At 36.3% G+C, this 12,508-nt stretch overlaps 1 protein-coding gene across 2 annotated transcripts in view; it reads left to right on the forward strand.

Moving 5' to 3' along the window:
• Positions 1–6: 6 nt before the first annotated feature.
• ldlrad3 (low density lipoprotein receptor class A domain containing 3) overlaps positions 7–12,508 on the forward strand; it is a 116,496-nt gene continuing 103,994 nt past the window's right edge. Inside the window, exon 1 of one of the 2 annotated variants that reach the window (XM_024281883.2) lies at positions 7–901. Coding sequence is in view for 1 of the 2 variants with exons in the window: in XM_024281882.2 (XP_024137650.1) it covers positions 663–717 (55 nt within the window). In the remaining variant the exon portion in view is untranslated. The remainder of the gene's footprint in view (positions 902–12,508) is intronic. The other variant, XM_024281882.2, reaches the window with a different exon arrangement.

A 12,508-nucleotide genomic window follows, 5' to 3' on the forward strand; every position in this document is an offset into this window, starting at 1 on the left:
TATATTCATATTTATTATTTTAAAAAAGGTCATAAATGCAAATCCAATAAGACTTTTCAGCTCCTTCTAGGTTTTGATCAGTCAATAGAAACGCTGATACTGAGGATTTCTATCACATTTAATAAAAGACTGAGACAATGGGACAACTCTGTGGTGTCCTCAGTAAAGTGTCCCAGACTCCTCTTTGAAATAATATATCAAAGAAAAAAAAGTAAAAAAGAAAACAGAAAACTGAATGAATTGGCTTAAAAAAAATCCTTTTTTAAACCACCGCAGTGGTGTGTGGTGCCCCTGATCCGCCGCTTAGGAGGCCGTGTCCCGGGTGAGCCGACCTCCACTCTCCGGCTCTGCCTGCGGCTCCGCCTCCCTCCCAGCACCACCAGCACTCCCGAGCCTGCGTGTCCGCCACCCCCGAATCCCCTTCAGCCTCGGCGTGTGTGCCATCCCCCGCTCCCAAAGTGGACTTGGGACTGCTGTCCCGACCCGAGGCCACTTGTCTCGGCCAAAAACCGCGAACCCGCTTCAACCAAACGAATCTTATCGGTCAGACGTGAAAGGTGCGGGAGAAGTTTGTTTTTTTCTTCTTTTTTTTGTCCCTAGTTTTTGGCCCCGCGGTGGGGCAGGAACACTGAGGTAGGCCGTGCGGGAGGAAACGAGACCGTATGATGTGGATCTGGTACCTTCTGCTTGGTTCGGGGTCAGGCTCGAGAACTGTTGGTAAGTTTTCCGACGCGCGCGCGAACTAACGTTATCATGTAGCGGATACGTTCAGCTGGAGGAGAAAAGGGGCTGAGTTCCTCCTCCTGTTCCCTCTCTTTTTTTTCAACACTTTGGCTAACACTTACCAGGGAAGGAGTTCCGGGAAAAAAGTGATAAACTTGGCACGCTTGAGGCTTGAACCGTAAGTTTGTCTGGGAAATGGAAGTGTTAGAAGCCGGGCAGAGTTTGTGTCGAGGGCAGTCGACCGAGGACAGGTCTCCTCACCCCGGAGTCCTGTAGCCACAGACAGCCTCCATGCCCCATCCTCTGACCGTGCTGTGGTGATGAGGCAGGAAAGCTGTTGACAGGAGAGTGGTGACAACACTATCCGTTTTCTAGTTCCGACATGGCAGCTGCGCTGTTCGTACATTTATATTAGACATCAGTGCTGGGCGGATCGACCCCAAAATATCGATAGTATCGATCTCAAGTTGGTATCAGATCAATACCGGCCGCAGATATCGATATTTCCATTCTTGTTTGAAACTTTTCTTTTTTAAGCAAGAAGTTTATAGTTCATCATAGTTCCTTGTTTGATTTGGTTTATAGAATGTTTTGCATTCACTTCTTCACTTTTTTATTAAATTTAAGGACGTTTTTAGTTTAATAAACTACTTTCCATTTAATTGAAAATATTGTCCTAATAGTATTTTTATGATTATGATGTAATTTTTAAAACAAACAAACAAACAAAAAACATTTACAGCAATTAAAATAATGGAAATGTTTAAGTTCATGTAACATTCACCGTATTTAAGAAAAATATATATCGATATTGGTATTAATTATTGGTATTGAATTGGTATTGGATCGATACCCTAATGCTCAGTATTAGGGGTGTAACGAGTATCTGGGTGCTCGGATACCTGCGATTTGCTCCCAAAAACTCGAGTACGAATAATTGCGGTGTCCAAGATTGCAAATCACCGGATTCACAATATTTACAAGTATAGTTTAGTGTAGTAACATTATCTGGGGATGATTTATTTTTTGCACTGAAATTCAGAATAATGTTGGATTTTAAGTTTATAAACTAAAACAAAGCTGAAAGAGCAGGGCTACTGTCACCGTAAGTAAATAAATCTTGTCGGTGAAGCGTCCTTTTTTTCAAAGTAAAACTAGCGAGAGCTTTTTTCCCGTTTAAAAACTGAAACTGATGTTGCACTCACTGACATAACTTCTGAAAAAAATGAATTAGCTTTAGCTCCAGTGTTTACATTCTTTTCGTTATGGTAACTCTTTAACGGTTGACGCAGTTGACATAACTTCCGCTGATTCTGAAGCGGAGAAACACATTGCGCTGATATGCAACTCTGCACAGCAGAAGTGCAGATGTAATCAATGTGAATCAGCTGATTCTGTCACAGAAAAAAATGACTTTTTTCATACGGGCTCTGCCTCAATATATAATGCTTAAAACATAGCATGTTAAATGAACTTTGAGGATGGAAAAACTGTAAACAACAGTGATTTTTTTAATGCTTTTTATGTTGTTTATATTACTGCTGAACTTAACCAAAAGATTGACAAAGAATTATAAAGTTTAAAATGAAAAAAAAAAAAAATCATTTCTTTCTATTTAAATCTCTGTGTTTTTATCAGTTTTGTTGATTCTGATCTCCTGTTCTAAATAAAGGTATAAATGATGGGGATCTAATACAAATAATTTACATTTTCATACATCCAGTAAAAAGACATGCATATAGCCCATTGGAGACTGACTTTCATCCCATCACAGACAAAATGGTGATGGCTAATGGGTTTATTTTGTGGTGAAATCCAGTCAAGACATATAGAGACAGCGCCACCATATGAACATTTCAGGATTTATTGAAACAATGAGAACTTTGTATTATGTTCTGATTAGCACTGGCTCCAAACTTGTCTTTTCTCTTTGAAACACCATCAGTATCCGTATCAAATATCCTCTTTGCTTTCCTGCCAATCATTTTCTTGGAGACACAGTTTTTGCTCAATAATCCATTTTCAAACCAGTTCTATTTCGTCACTCGTTTTCTTTGCACCTCCACCAGACAATTGGTTTGTTTGTTGCTTCCTTTTCTACAGTTGTCGTCTCAATATCACCTATCTGCTTATGTCATTTTCTGAAATGTTTAGGATCTTCCCCCAAAATGTTGTGCAGATTACTCGCCAAACTGTTCTTTGGCGTTTGCCAAAGTTTAAATGCTAAATCAAATAAGCGTTTCTTGGCCATAATGGCAATGGCTCCAAACAAAGGTATCACAGACACCTGATATCTGCACGAGATGGGGAAAATGGTCAAGTCTTAAAGGAGCTTGGCCACTATTGGAGACTGGCGTCTAACAGTAACGGGCACCTGTTAGACCCAGCCTTTATTGGAGACAGCCCACAATTGAAATATATACAGTATGCAATATTTGCAATAGGAGACAGTACATTTTTTGTAAATTTACATGTGAGGGAAACACACACAAAAAAATGAAAGTGACTATTCGCACGTCATTTTCTAAATATATGTGACCAGTGCTGAATTTTTTCTTGGCCGTATTAACTGGAGGAAGAGTTATAGTTAGGGTTAGGTTAATACCTGGGACCAACAACAACATTTAACCTTGAATGGACTGTGCGGCCAGTGCCGCAATGTGCATTTTATTACGTGTGGCTACAAGATCTATCAGTTTTTGTGCTTGGTCGCAGGCAAATATGTGAATAACATCAGTTGAGAACTATTCTCTACCATTCAGGTAGCACTGGCTAAAACTAAAATGGACAACAATTAAAGACCCACCTCAATGAAAACCATAATAAAAGCCTACATTAGCCAAAACAGCTAGTGTTTAAATATTAGTCCAAAACAGCCTAAAAAAGTAAAAAAAAAAAAAAAAATTAGCCAAAAACAGCTAGCATGTAGCTGAAATATTAGCTAAACTCCAAAACAGCCTAAAAAACAAAAAAAAAAAAGCCTAAATTAGCTAAAACAGCAAGCATGTAGCTGCAGTATTAACTACATTCCAAAATAACCAAAAAAAAAAAATCTTAGTAAATGCTAAAATAGTCCAAAAAGCAAGCATGATGCAAATTTTTAAAAGTCTAAAACTGTAACTTTTTAACATAATTAGGAATAATGAAAAGGCAGGAATATTATTCCAGAATAAATCAACTTAAACTTGAAATAACTTTCAATATTTTACTATCCATAAAAATAAATTTTGTCAAAATTATACAAGTTAGAAATAAGCGCAAGAAAACATCAGGCTGGCCGGATATAATTACCCAGGGGGCCGGATCTGGCCCCCGGGCCTTGACTTTGACACATGTGATGCTAACAGGAAAGTGGGGTTGCCTTGCTTAAAGGTCCTGCCCACAATAAAGAAGCAAATTTCTAAAAAGCTACTGCTACTCTGCAAAAACGATGTCCTACAACGAGAAAATAATAATAATATATAATTAAAAAAACACCACTTTTAAAATAGATCAAAAGATGATTGGAGAGGGATTTTAAGAACAATGTAGTAGTGTGTTGGACTCTTTAGAAAATATACATAGTATGTTTTCTGTCCATTCATGTGTATTTACGGTAACCATGTGTCACAGTTTACTCCATGTTTTGCCATGTCGATCAATTTTCCTTTTATTGTTCATCCCTTTTCATTATCCATTAAATTCTCGCTACCCTTGTTTTAAGTGTCAGTTTTACAACAGAAAATGACCTGGTGGTGACCTTTAAAAGGGAGACGTACACCAGCATGTGACACATCACACTTTTTCCCGTGGAAACCACCATCCTTAGCCACAACGCATATGCATCGCTCAGATTCTTTCTTTGCTCAACTTCACCGCCTCGGGTCATTGAGGTTTGCAGGCATGTTCATTCCCTGCTCCCTGAAGGTCCCACCACAGCTTTAATCAGCCTCAGATCTAGCATACTTTTTTATTGCACATTGTTTTCATTTTCTGATATGGTGTATAATTATTGGTACACTGGGAATCTTTGTCTTTTGTGACACAGATTTGAGATAAAACGCTTTAAATGTGACTATAGGGTATAATTAAACACACATTCAGATGAAAATTCTGTTATTTGTGGGGTTTTTTGGCCTTTCTCTCGTAATGTCGTTCATATAAAAAAATTAAGCTAAAATTTGCATTTCTGAATAATACTTTGTTGAGAATCAGGGGCAGATGGAAAAAATGTCTTTCTGTAGACCCCAAGTTTCTGCTGTGCCCCAGTCTGATGCACATCCTTGTAGACAACTAGATCCAATTGGGCATCTGGATCAAAACTGTACAGCTGGAAAGCTCCAATATTTCTTGCCATTTTTGTTTCACAGGTAATGTTAAGTTGGGGGTGTGAGGGGCTGTAAGCTAGCGGGAGAGCATGTAAACAGATGGATGTGTTCTGCTCCGACAACACAGTGGAGAATATTGAAAAACGGCATAATCACAATTAAAAAAACACTGGAAACGCTGTTAAAATAGCTCAAAAGATGATCAGAATGGGACTTTAGGTGTTCAATTCTTTAAAAACTGTATAACTTATTTATTGTTGAGTCCTTTTTTTACATGTTTTTACTGATATGTTGTTTTGTTTTAGTCATCCATGACATTTTCAGTTATAAGCGACATCCCAAGTTTGTTTTTTATTGTTTTGCATATCTTAATGGTTTCTCTAAATGCAGTTCTGATTGTCTTTTTCCAGCTGCTGTGTTATTACCTTTGGTATGGGACAGCTGAGGCTCGTAGAGTCAGAGATGTGACACCTGGACGTTTGGGAAATTTTCCTGAGCGTTGCATTTTTTAGCACTTGGATGAACCAGCAGAGACATTTACATTTTTGGAAATTCAACTCTTTTTGGCTTTTCTTCTGAACAGTAAAAATCACAATTGCTATTATAATTTAAAAACAACTTGAAAGTTATAAATTTCACCATAAACCTTTTTAAAAAATCTTATTTTGATTCATTTAGCATCTTTACAGTTTGGAAAGTAGCATGGAAAAGTCTGTTTGCATATTTGGGGACTTTAATTTTATTAAATTTAGAGTAAATTAATTCAACACAGGAATGTTAAGGATTTGCATCTTGAAAATCCCTAAATGTGCTACTAAGATGACCATATTCTTTTAGACAAGTGGAAAGTAATGTGCACAAATTCCCTTCAATAAAAAAAAAAATGGCTGCATTTAGAGGAAGGAAGGAAATTTCCAGCCCAACCCTACCACTTAACGTTTACCATCATTCTTGTTTTCAAGCTATTCCTGATGTGGTTGCTGCTGACTACCTGAGTCACGTTTGTTTAGTCGATCAGAACTTCTCAGTAGCCTATAGGGGATGGGTGGCTGGAAAACAAACTGGACTGAGGTGGGTAGGTTTGTTTCCAGATTTACAAAACTGGTACAAATGTATTCATGTAGCAGTTCTTAGTCTATACATTTGCTAACCTTGACGGACATACTAAGGAGATTCCACAAGGAGATTAATATCACTGTTAGTTCTAACCAAAGACAAAGCACCTAAATGTGTTTTTCCCAAAGATAAGTCACTATTTCTGTGAGATGACAGTAGCAGTTTTTTTCTGGCCACACGTCCTCCCTTCAGGTGGTCTTTGAAGGAGAGTTCCTGGTATACAAGAACACGAAAGCTTCCACTTCCTGGTTCATGGTGTCTTTGATGTGTTTCCTGACTTCAGTGGCCTCTTTTATCCACTGTTTGAACCTGTTTGTTTTTGTATCCTATGATCATTGTACCGGTCCATGATTCGATTATTTATTTTGCAGCTGTCCAACATAGCTGACCTTAAGTTTCGCTATGTTACTGTCTGCTTTTTGATGTTGTCCGCCAGGGAGGGCCTGATCCGATTCCTAGTCATTTGATTTTGAGTATCTGATCTAATACTTTTGTAACACATTTAAAAAATGAACAAATGTAATAAATATATCAGGTTTTTTATTTTTCTTTTATTGACCTTCTTTTATCATATAACACTTAAACAAGCACTTCTTTGAAATAGCTTTAACAGTCAAGTAAAAATAGTTCATCTATCAACTAGTAAAAATTGTTAACTATTACCTAATAAAAATAGGTTATTATTGGTCATATTTGGTACCTTTAGCTGTAGGATCTTCAGAACAATTGAACTATGAAACTACTGACAAAAAAATTATGATTTTTTTTTAATTCGTTGCTGCATTAATATGATGAGTATTCACAACTAGCTTAATGGGATCATGTGATCGGATCAGGACATCGCTATTCTTCACTGTCTTCTTTTTCTCTTGTTGAGAATTACTCTACATTTTCCATTTCTTGTTTATTTATGTTTTTCTTGGAGTCATTCAATAGTCTACCGCCTATCTCAAATAATGGCTGCATTTGAGTGTGGGTGGTATGTGCTTGGCCTCAGTCATGGTGTTCTCCTCATTTCAAGTAACCTGTTCATCCAGGATATTGGCAATTCAGATCTTGTGCGCTATTTGGTGCCCTGAAGACCATAAAAATATTGATCTGCGTTTATGGGTTTCCTACATAGAAAAACATCTCTTACGTACATCAGCGTTGTCTTACATGGACCAATAGCAGTACTCGGTACATGAGGAGATAACCAACAGTAAAAGTGGTTGTTTAGTCAGTTTGTCCTTGTTTTTCCAGTCCCCCCTGGAACATCTAGAATGGGTTTGTGTGCTGATGTGTTAAGTGGATTGTTTTGCTTGGTAAATTACATAAAATTGTTTAATGTTTTTTTTCCCCAACTCACAGTGAAAACACTAAACTAGGTCCCTAATCAGCACTTCTGTCTTTGCATTAAGCCTTCACTTTGACATGTGGCTCTGAAAAACAAAGGTCAGCTGCTAATTCAAAACCAGTGAGGTCCTCGAGGCTTGTTAGGATGGAAATAGTGACAGGCATTTCCCACCTCAACAGTGACGCTGCTAGATGATGATCAGTGTATTTACACCTTATATCCACAATATCAATATTATTATTTTTATGTAAGAGCATCAATGCAATGGTGATACTAGTCCCATTTTAGTCTATTTCTCACTGCATCCTCACAACTTTCAAACATAACAAATGCAAAGATGTTGTGTGGACTAAATGAATCCATTTGTTGTGAGTTGTGGACAGAGACATTGGGTGGCAAATAGCAAGTAGGCATTTAAAAAAAAAAAAGTTGTCAGAAAACTTACACTTTCTGCAAAAACACAACAGTTTAAGAGGTTAAATATGTAATATTTTTGTTTACATCATGCTTTTAAAAATCTTTTAAAATTTAATACCAGATTTTTTTCAATATTAAAATGATCTCCACAAAATGTTAAGGCACAAATACAGTTCCATACATAATGGATGAGAGAAATTTGCTAAGGTCTTTTTAGGAAAAAACATAAACCAAAAACTTCACCTTCATCACCACTGTGCAAAATAAGAAGATTAAGAAGCATCGTATTAGAGGGAAAAATTAGGGCTGGGTTGATAAAATCGATTAATCGATTTGAATTTGATTTAAGCTGAATAGATCAATAATCGATTCATACAAATATAGATTGGTTTAGCATATAATGCTAAAGTCCGCTAGCTTGATTATAGCGTTTGATGGAATTTCCCACAGGACGGCTAATGCTAACGCTCGTCCTAAACATACATTTTTGACTAAATGAACATCTTTATCTACTCAGGTAAGAATTTTCCAAAATATTTTAATGAAATATTTTTAAAGTAACCATTTGTGGTCTAAAGCACAGTTTTTTTGCTCATACTTTGCTTATTCTTCTTGAAAAAAAAAAGAACTACTATTCCGCGGTCGATACCTAGTGGCCAAACTGAAACGCCATCCAGGAGCAGAGCAATTGATATATATATTCAAAACAAATAGTAGATTTTTTATGTATTTCTAAGCAAATCTGTCTAAACGTGTAAACTATGTAAGCATAAAATAGAGTTGAATCGAATTGAATGTAAAGGATTGAAAGAATCGCTTAAAAATCGGAATGGAATCAATCCAGTCTCTTGTGAATCGAATCGATTCTGGAAATTATTATCAATAGCCCTAGAAAAAGTGAGACACGCTGTATTTCAATTTAGGCGCAATCCTTTTTTTTTTTTTTATATAAACAAGTCCTGACTAATACCAAGAACCAATATTCCGTATTTAAGACTTTGTTTTTATTTTAGAAGAAATCAAAGGAACTTAAAAATAAACTCAAAATTCTACTTTACCAAAAAACAAACCACTCAGCAATTTATAAGAGAATCCATAACAAACTAAAGAGTACTATTTTTGTACCATAAATCTGCTACTTTAAATAGAGTTCAGGTTTAGGTGTTTGGAAACTGTTGTGAGTGGATGCTGCACAAAATGGAATCAGATGGATGACATTTTTCAAGTAGAAATGGTGAGATTGACTTCCAGAGTCTTTTTTTTAGAAGGGTTTCTATTTCATGCAGTGGAAGATTAACAACTTTACTTTGATTTTTTTATTGCTGAGATGTGTTTTCCTACGCCATGCTGCTGTCATCACTGCTCACTCTGCTTGTTGATAGCATGTTTCTTTTAAAGTCATTTGCTGAGAACTTTGGACAAATGTCAGGGATGCAGATAAGGCTAAATCCATGAATCAATATCAGCACCAAAATAGAACTGAGAACAAAAAAACAACTTTATATTACTTTAAATCAATCCTATTCAGCTTAAGCTGTTGCACTCATACACATTGGTCATGCTCTTGCACGTCGATGTCGTATAATTATTTATAATTTTCAGTCTGCTGTTGGTCATAAAAAGTCTTAGCGGATCTTAATCAACAGCTACCCTTTTTCATTATTCAGGATTGTGACCCACAAGTGCTGGGCTCTTTCTAGCAACTTTTATGAAGTATTTTTTGTAAGGTTGTGGAAGTTTTAAGAACTTCTTATTGCTGTTATGAGAAATGTGATATTAAAATGGATGAGTTGAAAATTAGGTTATTGGAAATGCAGAATGTTTCTCTTAGACATTTCAGCCTTTAGTGCCACCCCTTCCTACTCTGAATACGAACATTTTTGGCTCCTGTCTTTTTCAGATTGGAGTTCATTTGTGTAGCTTAGCATAACTGAACTGAAGGTCACCAGTTCTGTTGTTGTCAAGCATAAAAAAAAGCATATCAAATCTCTGTATGGATTTAAGAATAGTCTCTGATACCCTGTCTTATGTTATAGCTATATGCAGTAGATTATAAAAGTATTTGGCGGTGATGGATCCTGCTAGTTGTCCCACTTAAATAAGTGAGAGATGTTTGTCATGTTCATCATTGAAACACTTCAACTGTGAAACAAAATATTTTAAAAAAATCCCAAAAATTATATTGAGTGATTTTTAAATAATTTATTTGTATAATAGTGCAGAAAATTAGTATTTGATAAATTAAAACAATGTCATTTCAATTCTTTATGTTAACCTGACTGTTGATGACAGAGATCAAATATTTATTTTTTTACTAAGTTTCAACACTTGTAGTGGCTATTTTGGTCCATTCTTCCATGTAGATCTTCTCAAGAGCTGTGGTGCTTTGGGGCTGTCGCTGGACTTGTACTTCTCCACAGATTCTCTATCGAATCGATGTCCAGAGTCTTCCAGGGCCACTCCAGAACCATGAAAATGCTTTATTGGTAGTAGAGCTTAGAAACACTTGTGCGACATTAGACGATATGACTTACGATACATGACCATATAGCAAAACAACTGATACATCATTTCCACAGTACTGCATCCGTTTTTTTTATTTCAATTTAAGCCGTATTTTTTGATACCTGTATGTCACGATGTATTGTGATAACGATCCATTTGCGATATATTGTGCGGTATAAGTAACACAATAATGTAAAAAAAACAAATGCATAAAATCTTTGTTTTCGTTGCAGTTTTTAAAACCATTTTGCAATAGGAGCCAAGTCAATGCGCTTTCTTTGATTTTTTTTTATTTTGTCTCTCATGTTGATGTTGAACATTGCAGAACTTTGCAATTTCCCCATTGTGGGACTAATAAAGGTTTTCTTAACTTTTCCACCCTTTTAAGTTACAGAATTAGGTAATGACAAATACTTTTTTTGCCCCACATTATCAACCTCATAATTTAAATCCATCATATTATTAAATTTGAGGCTTACCAAAATTCTGACAGTTTAGGAATTTTATAAAAACATTTCTGTAGGAAATGCTTTTTCTCCTTCTTGCAGTTCAGAGAGTATGGTATAAAATATTATTTCATTTAAACACTCCATTCAATAAATCATAAGAAAGTAAATGAGGCAACTATCTCGGCTAAATGATCACATAACCAGCTGTAATCAATGGAGGCAAAAACCCAAACGGGCTTTTTCCCTTCCTGACTATTTTAAACTTGTTTCCTTATTTATGTGTTTGTATTATTTATCATTTTGTGGCATCATTCTTTTAGAAAGTGACTTACTTTCCCATATTTTCATGGTCTACATTAGTATGTAAGGTCTTTGAAAATTCCCTCATATTTTGCATGTTGCCCCTATGCAATGTACAAAACTAGTGGAATACTGAACGGAGAGATCGGATTTACACAATAGAATGAGCAGAACGAGGCCACACACTTGGGTCATGTGGTAGTTATTATTTGGAGGATTTCTCTCCTAGTTTCTTTGTTTTTTTTCTTCACTGCTTTTACTGACACAAGTTATTTGAAGCGTTCTAATTTTGTGATTTTCTTATGTTTGTATTCATTTTAAGCAGAAACAGTGACAGAGAGTTTTTTGCAGGTTGGCCAGTTGGGTTTATAAGTATACAGTAAATGTTTCTGTGAAGGTCAGGGTGGTTTCAGTTTCTTCACTGAAGTTACATTTCAAACAACTTGATATTCTGTAATCATAAGAGCAACATTAATAGATATAATTTATTCAGTACTTAGTAATATTTAATTATAATGTATATTCACGCCATGTAATTTGTGACCCCCATGGTTATAGTAAATGATGCTGTATGTGTTCTGACCAGCATCTTTTAGTGTTACTATCAATTAGTTATAAGGTTTAATATTTCATGATTACTGATGGAGAAGGAGATGGTAGAGATGAGTCAAATGTTCTGCAAAAATCTGAGAGAGCTCATTATGTCTTGATTTTTGTCTTACTGAACTCTATTGACTTGCTATTTTGCAAGGCTAGGGTCAATTTATTTACTGATGAGATCGATCAGCCTCGCTCTTTTCAAAGTTAAAGCCTTCCTAATGCATCAAAGACACGTTGACTCAAACAAGACTTGCTTTGAGGTGCTGTCGAACGCTAAAGTTCAAAGGACACTCTGAGTTATTCACGTTAAAAACATGCTAAAAATAGAAATCCAATAAACAAGTTAACAGATTATAATTTGTATCTGTATATAGTCTAAGCCGGGGGTCGGCAACCTGCGGCTCCGGAGCCGCATGCGGCTCTTCGAGCACTCCCTTGCGGCTCAGTGGCGCTTTTACAACAATGTTTTGAAAATAATTTAAAATGTTGGAAGGAAATATATTGTAGCGATTTGAGTGGGAGCAGAGTCTCAGATGACTGGCAGATTAAATCCAGACACTACTTGTGACCCATACATTGTACGATCCCTTAAGAAGCGCACACGCAGGCCATGGAGACCAGTTGGTGTCATCATTTTGACCACTATTTTTTTAACAGTTCCGAACCGCAGAACAGCCGACACTGTGAGGAGCCTCACTCATACACACACCACTCTCACTCATGGTGCCGGTAAAATACTCAAGTCCCATAATGCA

This window comes from Oryzias melastigma, linkage group LG6 (assembly GCF_002922805.2).
Source record: "Oryzias melastigma strain HK-1 linkage group LG6, ASM292280v2, whole genome shotgun sequence".
Lineage (NCBI taxonomy): Eukaryota > Metazoa > Chordata > Actinopteri > Beloniformes > Adrianichthyidae > Oryzias > Oryzias melastigma.